This window comes from Pan troglodytes, chromosome 8 (assembly GCF_028858775.2).
Source record: "Pan troglodytes isolate AG18354 chromosome 8, NHGRI_mPanTro3-v2.0_pri, whole genome shotgun sequence".
NCBI classification, from domain to species: Eukaryota; Metazoa; Chordata; class Mammalia; order Primates; family Hominidae; genus Pan; species Pan troglodytes.
In genome coordinates, this window is record NC_072406.2 from 33,125,309 (window position 1) to 33,139,988 (window position 14,680).

Sequence of the window (14,680 nt, forward strand, 5' to 3'; positions counted from 1 at the left end):
TGTCAGCATTGCTACAGAGTGATTGCCTTAGAAATGACCTCAAGAGAAGTAAAAATAATACTGCCTAACTTTCTGTCTTCTAATGTACCTTTTGTAAGGCTGGACACATAATGACTGCAAAAATATGTTGTAAAGAGTCTGTAACATTTGGAATCACGAGACCTATACTAGCCATGTGGCTTTAGGCAAATTGCCCAGCCTTATTAAATACTTCATTTAATAAATGGAAATAATACTAATTGCACCATTATTATTTTTAAAGTTAGTGCAAGAATACAACAAAGAAAATACATGAAGGTTGGGTGCAGTGGCTCACATCTGTAATGCCAGCACTTTGGGAGGCCAAGGCGGGTGGATCACTTGAGACCAGGAGTTCAAGACCAGCCTAGCCAACATTGTGAAACCATGTCTCTACTAAAAATACTAAAATTAGCTGGGCATGGTGGTGCACACCTGTAATCCCAGCCACTCAGGAGGCTGAGAGAGGAGGATCGCTTGAGTCTGGGAGGCGGAGTTTGCAGTGAGCCAAAATCGTGCCACTACACTCCAGCCTGGGTGACAGAGCAAGACTCTGTCTCAGAGAAAAAAAAACAAAAAGGAAAATAATATAATTAGTGAAGGCCTATATAGATACTGGTTAATTTCACCATTATCAGAATAATATTTTTTCAGATTAGTAAATACATAGTTGTGGTTAATAAATCTATAGTGATTGAATGGGATTTATTCCTGACAAGATCTACAATGATAGAATCCCCTAAATGACTCGATGAGGCTTACAGATGTAAAAACAGATTATTCACATGACTAGAAACCACCTATGGAAAGCAGCCCAAGGAAAGTTTTCAAGGTACAAGAACAAAGCTGTTGATTACAACTGATCTCAGAATTTGACTCTGGTTTTACTAGTTGTTAAGGCAAAAGGGAGTGACCATGTATTCGCTATTATTTGAGATTCAAAGAACAAAATATGTTTGCTTCTCTTACTTGATTCTTTTAAATGAAGGTGTCTTTCTCAGTCCCAAATTATCTGCATAAATGACCACTTTTCTGCAAAGGCAGATGAGCAGATGAGTGCTATTTATAGTAGAATCACATAGTAAGCAAAGGAGACATTGTATGATTAGCTCTTCAAATGGCTACAAAGACATGTAAATAAAATAGTTAAAACATATACCTGAAGGATTATAAATCATTCTACTATAAAGACACGTGCACACATATGTTTATTGCAGCACTATTCACAATAGCAAAGACTTGGAACCAACCCAAATGCCCATCAATGATAGACTGGATAAAGAAAATGTAGCACATAAACCCCATGGAATACTATGCAGCCATAAAAAAGGATGAGTTAATGTTCTTTGCAGGGATGTGGATGAAGCTGGAAACCATCATTCTCAGCAAACTAATACAGGAACAGAAAACCAAACACTGCATGTTCTCATTCATAAGTGGGAGTTGAGCAATGAGAACACATGGACACAGGGAGGGGAACATCACACATGGGGGCCTGTCAGGGGGTGGGGGGCTTCGGGAGGGATGGCATTAGGAGAAGTACCTAATGTAGATGACGCATTGATGGGTGCAGCAAACCACCATGGCACGTGTATACCTATGTAACAAACCTGCACGTTCTGCACAAGTATCCCAGAACTTGAAGTATAATAATAAAAATAAAAACGGCCAGGCGTGGTGGCTCACGCCTGTAATCCCAGCACTTTGGGAGGCCGAGGCAGGCAGATCACGAGGTCAGGAGATCCAGACCATCCTGGCTAACACGGTGAAACCCCCTCTCTACTAAAAATACAAAAAATTAGCCGGGCGTGGTGGAGGGTGCCTGTAGTCTCAGCTACTCGGGAGGCTGAAGCAGGAGAATGGCTGAACCTGGGAGGCGGATCTTGCAGTGAGCAGAGATCGCGCCACTGCACTCCAGCCTGGGCGACAGAGCGAGACTCCATCTCAAAAAAATAAAAATATAAATAAATAAATAAACAAACAAACATATTGCTTAAATTACCCCAAAACATGAAGGACCAGAAAAATAACATATATATATATAAAATATCTATCTATCTGTCTGTCTATCTATCTATCTATCTATTTATATCTATCTATCTATCTATCTATCTATCTATCTATCTATCTATCTATCCATCTAATCTTTAGCTGGGAATGCCCAGAACAGCCAAAGAAAAGAAGTAAATATCTAATGGAGTGTTGGTATCTATGAGTACCTTTAAAGTTTTAGAGTTTCGTTGCATTAATTTGCATAACTCTTTCTTATTTAACACCTAATTACATTGCCCTGAAAGCTTGTAAGGTTTCTCTCCACTCAATTATTAACCACTACTGAAGTAATATTTTTAAAATCTGGAAAATTAAGGAGAACTAGGTAAAGCCTATCATTAGATGGGCTTCACCAAGAAGTCAAGAATTTTATTTCTTGGTCATTAGAAACTGACGTGAGATATTGATATAAGTAACTTTCAATATGGCCAAGAAAAACAAACAATATTCCCTGAATTAGTAAAATTAAACTCATTTTGCAGAGTAGTAGGGTTTTTTTCCTTCTTGGAGTTTTTATTTTTTTTTCATATTAAGTCTTTGTGGTGGTGGTACTAATAGTGGTAGTAGTAATAGTAGTGCCAGACATGCTAATAATTGTGGTAGCAGTTTCTTGTTCATTTTGGTTGTAGCAACCATAATACTCATAGTAACATAACTTATTTTAATATTCTAGTAATAAAATTAAAAACTATATCTATGGCTTTTACATGTTAACAAATTCTTCTGTATTTCTACTTAGTTCTTTGGAAACAATTTGAAATTTCACGTTTGACATTTGATAAATTGTAGATTTGGGAAACATTTTCCTGATCAAAAGAAATAACAGTTAATGGTTTCTGTGATTTAAAAATTGGGTTATTGAGAGTGGGAGCAGTTTCTTGGCAAATCTATGTAGAAACATTGAGGGGAAAGTATATATATCTTATTTACTTAAATACTAACAGTAAGTTTGAAGTGTCTGAAATCATCAATGCTCTTACATTTTGCAACAGTGTATTTCTAGGGATTGCTGCTGTTCTTCTTACAAAGTTGGCTTGGAGAATGGATTTTGTATTTATTTAAAATTATCTTCCTTCCTTGAATAACTGCCCTCCATCCTCCAAGTTAAGCAGTTTCTTCTATTTGTACTTGGAGAATATAAAGAAGAAAAATAACCTACTTGGAGCTATTTTCTCTGAAATAACACTTTCAGAGTCTAATTCAAACATTTCTCTTAAGAGATGGTATCTATAGAATTTTTGTATTCATTCTAATGATAAATTATAAATGCATGCTGGAGAGGATAGGAGAAAAAATAGAGACCCTGGAAAACAGTTACTCTTCACATTTATAATGTTAAGGATGTAATATTGCACTTTGAATATTAGGAGTATGACTCTGAAAATCTAGAAGGAAATATAATAAAAGCAATGACCATATCACCATAATATGTTTAATACACGAGCTATGTGAAATTACAAATGTACAAAATTCTGCTTAAAGCATCAGGTATTTATTTTGAAAGATAGTGCTTGGCAAATAAGAAGCAAGGAGTCACATAAGAAACAAAAAGTCATGATGATAAAATTACACATTGAAGATTTTTCCAGTTAAAAATTTTTTTAGATGAATAGCTAGAGTTCAATTATGCTTTTGATGAAAAGTTAAAAGGTAGTCAAAGGAAAGAAGGTATTGCCAAAAAGAGAGAAATTAATTTCTAAGTAAATAACTACAGGTTTAATTCTGCAATAACTTACCTAGACATCACAATTTTGAATTTGAAACAATGAAGACCGCAATCTGCCAATGAAATATTTATTCAGACCATAAAATGAGTGATCAAAGTTTAACATTTTTTGAGCTTTAAATATTATTATCTTATTAATTCCTGTGAAAGTAGAAAAATGATTTATATTAGTGTCGGGTATCTAATTAACTGATGACTGCCCAAACATTACAATTGCATTGTCACAGATAATTTGCCTTGCATTTTATTTGTGTGTGTGCATTTGCATATGTAATCTCAATTGTGTATTTCTTAGATTAATATTAATATTAGTTAGCAATCCCTGGGCTGACTCTCCTTTCAGGCAGCTAAAGACCTTGAAAGCAAGAAGCCAGCACAGGATTAACAATTTGTCATGGATAATCCACAAAGTAAATAAACCTAGTGTGAATAATTGAAAGTGGGTTAGACATGTAACATAGGAGCTATTGAAAGTTAATTCAAAGCCAAAGTTCTCCATAATAAATTCCCTCTCATTATCCAACTGCTAGAATAGACTGGCATTGATTAAATCTCTAAATAGAGAGGCATTTGTGCATTGTCAATGTTTTACCACCTTACCTGCAAACATATAGACTTTATCTTCTTGATAGTGTGCTGATAATATAGAGGCTTGAGCAAACCAACAATTTGAAAACGTCACCATGGGTGTTTACCCCCTTTCAACTTTCAAGAAAAAAAAAGAATCAAAACATTTTCTGCATTTTACCAGATGTCGTTTCTAAAATTCCTATGCTGAGATGGTAGCTTATATAAATATCATGAAAATGAATTCACTAATTAAAAGGACTTGTGTGGTAAGCTATTGTTAAAATAACAAGGGATTAATAATAGCAAATTGAATATTTGAATTACTTATAATACTGTATTAGCATTTTTAGCCTAATAATCTCATCCAGATAATGGTCACTTTCCCCCCAATTTAAATTGTATATGTTATAGATTTTGGATTTGCAAGGTTCTACCAAATTATACAAGAATTTGTTACTTAATCCAGACCAAGTATTGTTAATTAGATACTAAGATATTAAATATGTTCCTTTTTTTCCAGCTACCATGACATTTTATTTTCATAATATGACTGTAATTGAGTTGGAAGTATTTTAATCATAATTTTATATAGGCTTCTTTTTCTGAATATGTTTCCTATTTTTCTAATTCTAGGTTTCATATACACTGGAGAAGTCGTACATCGAATGCTAACAGCCACACAGTACATAGCACCTTTAATGGCAAATTTCGATCCCAGTGTATCCAGAAATTCAACTGTCAGATATTTTGATAATGGTATGTGTTGAGTAGCCTATTTTTTGCTGCATGTATATTTTTAAACCTCAAGCATCAGATTCATGTTAATGTTTTTGTAAACTGTTTATTTTTTGGTGTGTAAACTGCTTGATGCAAATGGTCTGAGAGGACAAATATTATACTGCTAAGATTTATAAAGTACACAAATGGCATTCATTCATTCAACGCATTTATTAACATCTACTATACACAGTAAAACTGAGTTGCTGTAGACAAGACCTCAGACAAAGCAAACGCATTTATTTGATGCTATTTCAATAAGTCAGTTTTCCAATTTTCCCATCAGAAAAAAATGGAAATAAGAATAATTTTGTTAGTTCTGATCTTCCAGTTGAGGCAATTGGCATAATATATTGACATTAAATTTCCAAAACTTATGACTTGTATGTATGAATAAGATGAACACATATTTTTAAAAGTATAAAGTAGTTAGCTGTGGGTAGTTCAACTGAAGAAAATAAAGTTTTCTTGACTTTAGAAAATGAGTGAGAGCCTGTCAAGATTTATCAAATATACCAAGAGCAGTGTATCCCTGCTATTACTTTTTGGGACATATAAAATAGAGAAAAAAACTATAATATATCATTAAGTGGTGCCAAAATCCAAGCGAGAAATTCGAGGTCTTGGAGACATAAATGAATTTTCATCTCAACATCTTATTGAAAGCTGTAACTTTGGTAGAGAAAATAAATTATAGGTAACAAAGAGTTTATATTGCAATGATTAAATATAGAATTTTCTGTGTATTTATCATTCAAAAATGATATTTATTTGTTTAAAAGACAATTTTATGCCTGCAAATAATACAAGCATTTGGGGTGAACAGAGTTATTTCTACTTTTATCTTATTTCTGATGATCAAGGAAGAAATTTGCTTATGGTTGGAATAGACTTGATGGTAGCTGTAGCCTTGGAGAAATATGATCACTTTGCTAAGAGCCATCTCCTGACCAGTATGATGAAAGCCATTTTACAGGTCAAAATAGCACAACGAGGAAACTAAACATAGTTAGACATTCACCTTAGGAAATACACGTTGAACATCTTGAGTAACACCAAGGTATGATCCAATATTAGGTAACTCTAAGTGTTAGCCGCAATAATGATTCATCTCTGTTATTTTAAGAACTATTATATTCTCTTCTCTTTCATTTTTTAAAAACTCATGAGGTGCTAACACCCAAGGATGTGCAAGTGGACTGTAAGTACACTATTCTTGAGGCAAAACTGCAGCCAGAAACTTATCTGAAACTTATTCTATGATTGCCATGCAAAATTGCCTTGGGAATCTATCCTACAGAAATAATAAATGATTTAGTGAACATTGACTATTTTCCAAACTCCGACATTCACTAGGTGATGTTAGGGTCATTTACTCATGGGCACATGATTCTAATGACCAAGTTTTTATACTGTTGCTATCAAAATCATAAAGCATATTAAATAAGTCTCTCTTCATATATTCTCACATACCTTGTTCCTAGGTAGCTCTTAATATTTGAATTTTACTTGTATTTGAATGATTTTTAAAAATTGATGTATACTACTCCAACTGAACTCTTAAGTTCTTTAAAAACAAGGACTGTGGCTGTAAGAAATCATTTTATCTCCAGTACCCTGCATAGACACTTTATTGTTTAGGCTGTAGGTCCTAAATAATTATTCAATGAATGAATAAAAATAATTACATATGTAAAGTGAGTTTTATGTCTGAGAATTGTAAAAGTATTAATACTCAAGAATGCATGTATTTTTTACCCACTGAAATATCTTCTGTGTAATGACTTATTCCATAGGAATCGAATATTGAGGAATATTGAGTTCAAACAATATGATAATGAAAACTTACGTTTTATTAAATGAATGAAACACTTTTAAACACTGTAAGACTCTTCACGAAGCCCTTTTAATACCACAACAACTTGCTGAAATATTTTCAAGTTTGGTTAGAATCATTGACAGGATACTTAAAGATTGGAAACTCAACAATTTAGGAAAGCAAACTTCTCTGGAGAAGACAGCAGCAGGTTAGAAAATTTAAATCAGCAAATGTTGAGAGAGCTATGCTACTACATAATATAAAACTTAGCATGTGCAAACAGTACACTTTTTTTTGTTTTTTGTGTTTTGAGACGGAGTCTCACTCTGTCGCCCAGGCTGGACTGCAATGGCATGATCTCTGCACACTACAAGCTCCGCTTCCCGGGTTCATGCCATTCTCCTGCCTCAACCTCCCGAGTAGCTGGGACTACAGGCGCCCGCCACCACGCCCGGCTACTTTTTTAATATTTTTTTTAGTAGAGATGGGGTTTCACCATGTTAGCCAGGATGGTCTGGATCTCCTGACCTTGTGATCCGCCTGCCTTGGCCTCCCAAAGTGCTGGGATTACAGGTGTGAGCCACCGCACCCGGCCAACAGTGTGCTTTTTAACAACCTGCTACTAACAAAATATTAGGAATCCCTTCCTCAGAATTGGCATTAAAAACTTTAATTTATATAGCCCTCTTATTTTCATAAATAATCAAGGGTAACTGTATTTTCTTGTATTTAATGCAGGAATCGCTTGAAGGCAAAAACTATACTCCCCATGTTATAGGAAAGGAAACGGGTTCATGCAGATTAATTGTGTCCAAGTTCACAAGGAAAGTTTTATAGAGACAAGATGCAAGTCTAAATCTTCTGCCCTCTGGTTCATTGTTTTCACTGCATCACCAGAGAGCGATAGAAACTAGAAAATAAGGAATAGACTAGAGCTTGAGGGTTGTAGACATGTGTGAAGGAAAAAGAAGTTAGGAGGCATTTCACAATCAGAAAATTCCTATACTTATAAAATCATGGGAGGTTTCATGGCTACTGTCTTCTTTTGCTCTATTTTTTTGTTTTCTCTTCTTTTCTTTTCTCTTCCTTCTTTCTTTTCTTTTCTCCTTCCTTCCTCCCTCCCTCCTTTCTTTCTTCCTTGCTTCGTTTCTTTCTTTCTTTCTTTTCTTTTCTTTTCCCTTCCTTCCTCCCTCCCTCCCTTCCTTCCTCCCTCCCTCCCTCCCTCCCTCCCTCAGGACAATATAGACACGGAGATGCCCGTGGAAGGAAGAGACCTGAGTGGTCTTCACTCACAGCAGTGATAATGGCTAAAAGCACCAAGGTCAAGTTAAAACACTTTTTTTTTCTTTTTTACTTTTAAAGTTTTGCCTCAAAAGAAATACATTTCTTTACTTCAACACCCTTTCAGGACTTACAATTGGGTGTTCAAAATATTTGAAATAATGTGTCTATTTAAAATTGTCAACCAGCTCAAGAGATATTACTAATAGCACCAAATAGTTACTGAAAATTAATTCTTCCATGCAATTGTAATTTTTAAATATATCAGATATTTATTACTTGGAGATAAGATTTGCTCTTTTAGTTCTATGATTTTCATTTTCAGCACAACTTTTTTGGGCAACTGTTTTTCTAACCAAACAGAAAAATCTAATATTTAGAGTGAAGAAAAAGTCTTAGCAGCTCATTTCTTTTCTTTTTTTTTTAAAAAAAAGAGAGTACACAATGTCAGTTAAAACAAAAATTTGAATTCTCACTGGTGACTATTAAACTATGTTTCAGTTTTTATTTCATGCCCAATCGTTTATGGTAAACACTGACAGAGTGATTCAGAATATAATATACAGCACTGAAGTTTCATCCCAGTGTGCTTCAAGGGGACTTCAAAAATCTTAGCCCAGGGCCCTTTGAGCTTCTTACAGCTTCCTGGAAGAAACACAACAAAGACAGAAATACAAGCATTGTGAACTCAAGGAGAAAATTCCCATTAGTGTTAAAGGAACTCCTTCAATGTGGAAAAGTATAATTCTAAGTATGGAAAAGACATTTTCAGGTCTTTTGTATGTGGTCCTAACTTTTTAGATGTGTTTCTCTCTCAGCATTTGTCAAATGTATTTGAAGTTCATTCAATCCACTTGGGCTGCATTTTGAAAGTGGCTTATGGAAATTTAAGCAGACAGTATCTATTAACATTAATAAAATTCCTAAGGCAAAATTCCCCCACACTGCATTAGCTCAATTATTGACCTTAGTATGAGGTTCTATTTTACTAAATATTTAGAGAATACTCAATCCTTTAAAAAAAATCCCAAATGCTATTTCAATAACAGAATTTGATTAACCACATAAAATCGAAATAGTACAACTACCAGATTTGAAGGCCAGATGCAAAAACATTTTTGTGAAAACTCCCACCAGAATTGATTGGTATGTTTTTCTCATTGCATTTCTTCTTTTTTCAATGGGTGTATAGGCACAGCACTTGTGGTCCAGTGGGACCATGTACATCTCCAGGATAATTATAACCTGGGAAGCTTCACATTCCAGGCAACCCTGCTCATGGATGGACGAATCATCTTCGGATACAAAGAAGTAAGTGATGCGTTGATAATTTCTTTCCCTTCCCCTTGTTCTTGACTGCTGCCTTTCCTCCAAGTGTCAAGAAAGGGACATTTTACAGCCATGATCCTCAAATCATTTTCTTGCCTCTTGGTTTCCTTTGCTTAATAAAAAATGTTTTGATTAGTTTTAATTTTCTGGGTGCATTGATTGTTAGCTCTTTTGTTTTGTATTCTGATATTGTTGGCATCAGGACTCATCAATTTCATAAAATTATTGAGTAATTATATTGACTAATTATCGAGTAATTAGAGTGAAATGTCTCTAAGAAAAAAATTCAATTTGGAGGGATTTCTCATCTAAATCTAAATGTTTATATTTACGTATTTCCTTTAGTTAGTTTTTTTTTCACCTGGTTGATTTCTTTGTTATATTTTGGTTCTAATTTCAAAAGCATTTATAGACACGAAAACTTATGTGGCTCAAGGACCCAGTACTGAGAGAGTTCTAGGACGGCTGAGCTTTGGCTAATGTTTGTTGAAACCAGATAGGAAAGATTAATTAGAGACCTAAGCGACAGAAAAAACAAGGAAATTTAAACTTAGATTTGTTTCATTTTAACAAACTGACAAAGTAAAGAATGAAAATTTACTAAATTGTAGCCTTAAATTTACAGAATACTTAGACTAGAATAACTGTGTGTTTGATTTCCAACTCTTCTGACAAAGTAAGTAAGGCCTGTTGGACTAAGAATATAAAAATAAAGTTCCAGGAACTACAAATGTAATGTTTTAGATAGTCTCTAATTATGAGAGAAACCTGAACAGTGAGAATTACTAATGAGCATTATTAACCCATAGGTTAATGGGTATTTATAATATTACAGACTCGATATCTTATGTTCAACTGAGGGATTACTTTTTCCTTGAGAATTGAATCCTAGATTATAAAAGGGATGTTGAGGATAAAGAAAGAATGCCCTTTGGTCAAATCTTCTGAAATCCATCTATTCCATAAAGTGCGGCATAATTTAATTACAATTAAATAGGCCAACTTTTAAAAATTCTGTAACCATGTCAGATATTTCTATTCCTTTAAAAACTTTTTTAATGAAATTTTTCATTTACTTGGGGGCAATTGTATAAACAGGTTATAATTATAGACTATGTCTTACTCTATGTTTCTTTGTCCAAGTGTATGGTGTTTTTTTTTTAATTTTTATTTCAGGTTCAGGAGTACATGTGTAGGTGTCTTATATAGGGAAACACATGTCCTGGAGGTTTTGTTGTACAGATTATTTTCTCGCCCAGGTACTAAGCCTTGGATTTAATAGTTATTTTTCTTTCTTTTTTTTTTTCTTTTCTTTTTCTTTTCTTTTCTTTTTTTTTTTGAGTTGGAGTTTCACTCTTGTTGCCCAGGCTGGAGTGCAATGGCCAGATCTTGCCTCACCACAACCTCTGCCTCCTGGGTACAAGCGATTCTCCTGCCTCAGCCTCCCAAGTAACTGGGATTACAGGCATGCACCACCATGCCCAGCTAATTTTTGTATTTTTAGTAGAGATGGGGTTTCTCCATGTTGATCAGGCTGGTCTTGAACGCCCTACCTCAGGTGATCCTCCTGCCTCGGCCTCCCAAAGTGCTGGGATTACAGGCGTGAGCCACTGCGCCCGGCCGATAGTTATTTTTTCTGATCTTCTCCCTCCTCTCACCTTCCACTCTCAAGTAGGCCCCAGTGTCTGTTGTTCCCTTCTTTGGCCCATGCATTCTCATCATTTAGCTCCCACTTATAAGTGAGAACATTAGGTATTTGGTTTTCCATTCCTGCATCAGTTTGCTAAGGATAATGGCCTCCAGCTCCATCCAGGTCCCTACAGAAGACGTGATCTCATTTCTTTTATGGCCTCATAGTATTCCATGGTGTATATGTACCTGATTTTCTTTATCCAGTCTATCATTGGTGGGCATTTAGGTTGATTCCATGTCCTTGCTATTATAAATAGTGCTGCAATTAACATACATATGCATGTGTCTGTGTGGCAGAATGATTTACTTATTCTTTTAATTAATAGAGTTTACTTTTTTAGAGTAGTTTTAGATTCACAGAAAATGATGCAGAAAATACACAGAGTTTGAACATACTCTTCTTGCCCTGCTGAACATCCTCCCCCATCATCGACATGCCCCACCAGAATGGTACATTTGTTGCAATAGATGAACCTACATTGACATTGACACATCAGTGTCACTCAGAGTTCTTAGATTAGAGTTCCCTCTTGATGCTGTACTTTCTAAGGGTTTTAAGGATGTATAATGTCATGCATCCATCATTATGGTGTCCTACAGAATCTTCCCTGCCCTAAAAATTTTCTTTGTTCTACCCAGTTTTTTGTTTCAATAGGTTTTGGGGAAATAGGTGGTGTTTGGTTACATGGATTTACATTCCTTTGGTTATATACCCAGTAATGGGATTGCTGGCCTGAATGTAGTTTTACTGGTGAGGTTGTGGAGAAAAGGGAATGCTTATACACTGCTGGTGGGAGTGTAAATTAGTTCAGCCACTGGGGAAAGCAGTGTGGCGATTCCTCAAAGAAATAACATCAGGGCTATGTTTTTATATCAGAGCCCACTATATTTTTATGTCACACTCCCTGGAAACTGAGAGAATAGTTCTCAAAAGGACTTATTCATTTCTAGTTTTCATTGCAATCTAGTATATTGCTGTAACTGCACAGTGACGTTTTGCAATGTTCATTTTCAACGGTTTGAACCAACACTGGTCAAGTCTCTGTAAAGACTCAAGGTCAGTAAGTTTGGAGACTTAGGTCTTACCACCTGGAGGCTTTGTCAAAACAGAAATTTGTGTTCTTATTGTGGCTTCGCTTGCTAGTCTTTATTATTGAAATTGTCATCTTTCTTTACGCTGTTCTCAAAGGTGTCTCACATTGCAGAATTCTTCCTTTTCTCTGTTCTTGGTTGGTATTTTTAAAGGCCTTTTCTTTTCTTCATTTTAATCAAAGAAAAAAGTTCCACTATGGTTTTCCTGTTTTGTTATGGGGAATTTCAAGATGACAGGCAAATTTAATGTTTTCTTGATATTCCCAGGCTCTTGTCCTGAAGAATGTCTTCCCTCTGCACTTGGAGTTCAAAGAAGTCATTTTTACTTTATTATTTACTTTACTTTATTATTTGCCTTTCTGTTCTTTCTTTGTTCTCGATACAAAGCAGTTTCTACTTTTCTAGTCTACCACTTTTTTCTTCCCAATAATTGTTATGTATTTTATTTTGCTAAGGCAAATTGTTATTTGTAAAATTTGTCATAAGAGAGTCCCCTTGCATTTGAGGTGAGAGCTAGAAGCTCCTGGCACTGCTGGAAAAATATTCCTAATCACGTGATAGCATAAAATAGTAGTTTGCGTAATGTATTACCACTTACAAAGTACTTTCACATGCATTATAGCATTTAATTCCTCAATAGTTTCCTATAGCTTTAATATCCTAAGTATTTTACAATAGCGGTGGTACATAGAAGCTGTTCAATAAATGTTTATGACTTAATTTTGGAAATAGATCATACATGATTATCTTCATTTTATAGCTGAGCAAGCTAAGTCAGAGAGATTAAATGACATACTTGAGGTCACAGAGCTAGTTAAGAATAAATCCAGAATTTAATTTGATGATCCCAAGACATCTCAACCATTTTCTCTGCCTAAAGAGATTATGTAAAACAATTCACAAATCTATGTCTCATTTGTTTTTCCAATAAGCATTTCTTAATATTGGCTGTTTAACAATCTTGCTTATTAGACTTGTCATATCACACAATTACAAGTATAGATAAGAGAGGTATTCCTACTTCATTTGCAGAACTAACCAAATTCTAAGAGCATATAATTACAAGGAGTAAAATTTTCCATTGCTGTCCAAGCTAAACTTGCCAAATTATACATAGGGAAGTACGTGTAATTCTTTCTGTAATAAGTTTCTTCTAATAGGCTAACACCAGCTTTGTTTTGTTTCATTATGTTTTATGTGAATGAGAAGAAAAATTCTGATTTACACAAAACCCACCACCAATTTGGGACTTGTTTTAAAATTGTAAATTTTAATTACCATTAAATTTTACATTAAAATTAGTAATGGATTGAATAAATTTAGTTAAGTAAATTTCATTTTCAATGCCCTCATTCAATTTATCTTAGTATTTAAATGTGCCAACCATGCTAAGCACGTACATGACCTCCAATCCTTTCATGCTGCAAATATTGTCATTTCTTCAATAGCATAATTTTTTTGCAGTGCACACTAAATGATGAATGATCAATAAATAAGAAAATACATTTAGAGTTATAACAATCTTGCTTATAGTGGGATTGAAATAGGGAAGTACAACTGCTGCTTAAAATAAGAATGAATACAGATTTGCTCATAATATTCAGTGTTTCTTCACCAATACCCTGTTGTTTTCTAGAACCATATTGGAGAGAAGACTTGTGGAGGCATGGATTCCCTTAAATAATTAAGTTATTTTTCCTGAGGTTATAGCTCTGTGTTGTTCAACCAAAGATTTGAAATTCTGTTTTAAATTATAGGCCCTTACTGTTACACAGCTGCATATTTTAATTAACTTCAAAGATAGAGTTTGCTTAGAATTCAGCCAAAATACAATAAGAATAATATTTTTTTAAAGTTCTTTTTCTCAAATTACCAACTGTTCATTATAATGCATTTTTCAATTTTAGAGTATCCAGTTGTTTTTTAGACAGATTTAATTACCTGATGAAATTAACTATAACATCTATTTCCTTGACTATATTAAAAACAATTATTTTAAACCTTATGACTAATAACTCCAATACCTAAATGTCTTATAGGTCTGTCTCTATCACCTGTTTTCTTTTTATTTCCTCCAGATTTTCATTCATTGGTCATATTTCTTTGCATGCTAGGTGATTTTTAAAATAAAATATTGGACATGGTTTACAAAGTACCAAAGTACTTTGAGGATGTAGATAATGTTTTCTTCCTACAAGACAGTTTATTTTTTTGGCAGTTAGTACGGAACAGATAACTTTAATACTGTACAGCTAAGCCCCTTCAAAGTTGAGCATCAGTTCTTATGAGACCAGAATATTTCTGGTAAGCCCTTACTCTTCTAG

The 14,680-nt window shown here is 34.3% G+C and overlaps 1 protein-coding gene across 2 annotated transcripts in view; it reads left to right on the top strand.

Moving 5' to 3' along the window:
- Positions 1 to 14,680, top strand: part of PLXDC2 (plexin domain containing 2) — a 470,147-nt gene that overhangs the window by 324,650 nt on the left and 130,817 nt on the right. For both annotated transcript variants that reach the window (XM_024346245.3, XM_063781455.1), the window contains exons 5-6: positions 5,000 to 5,122; positions 9,436 to 9,554. In XM_024346245.3, coding sequence (XP_024202013.1) covers positions 5,000 to 5,122; positions 9,436 to 9,554 — 242 coding nt within the window. The remainder of the gene's footprint in view (positions 1 to 4,999; positions 5,123 to 9,435; positions 9,555 to 14,680) is intronic.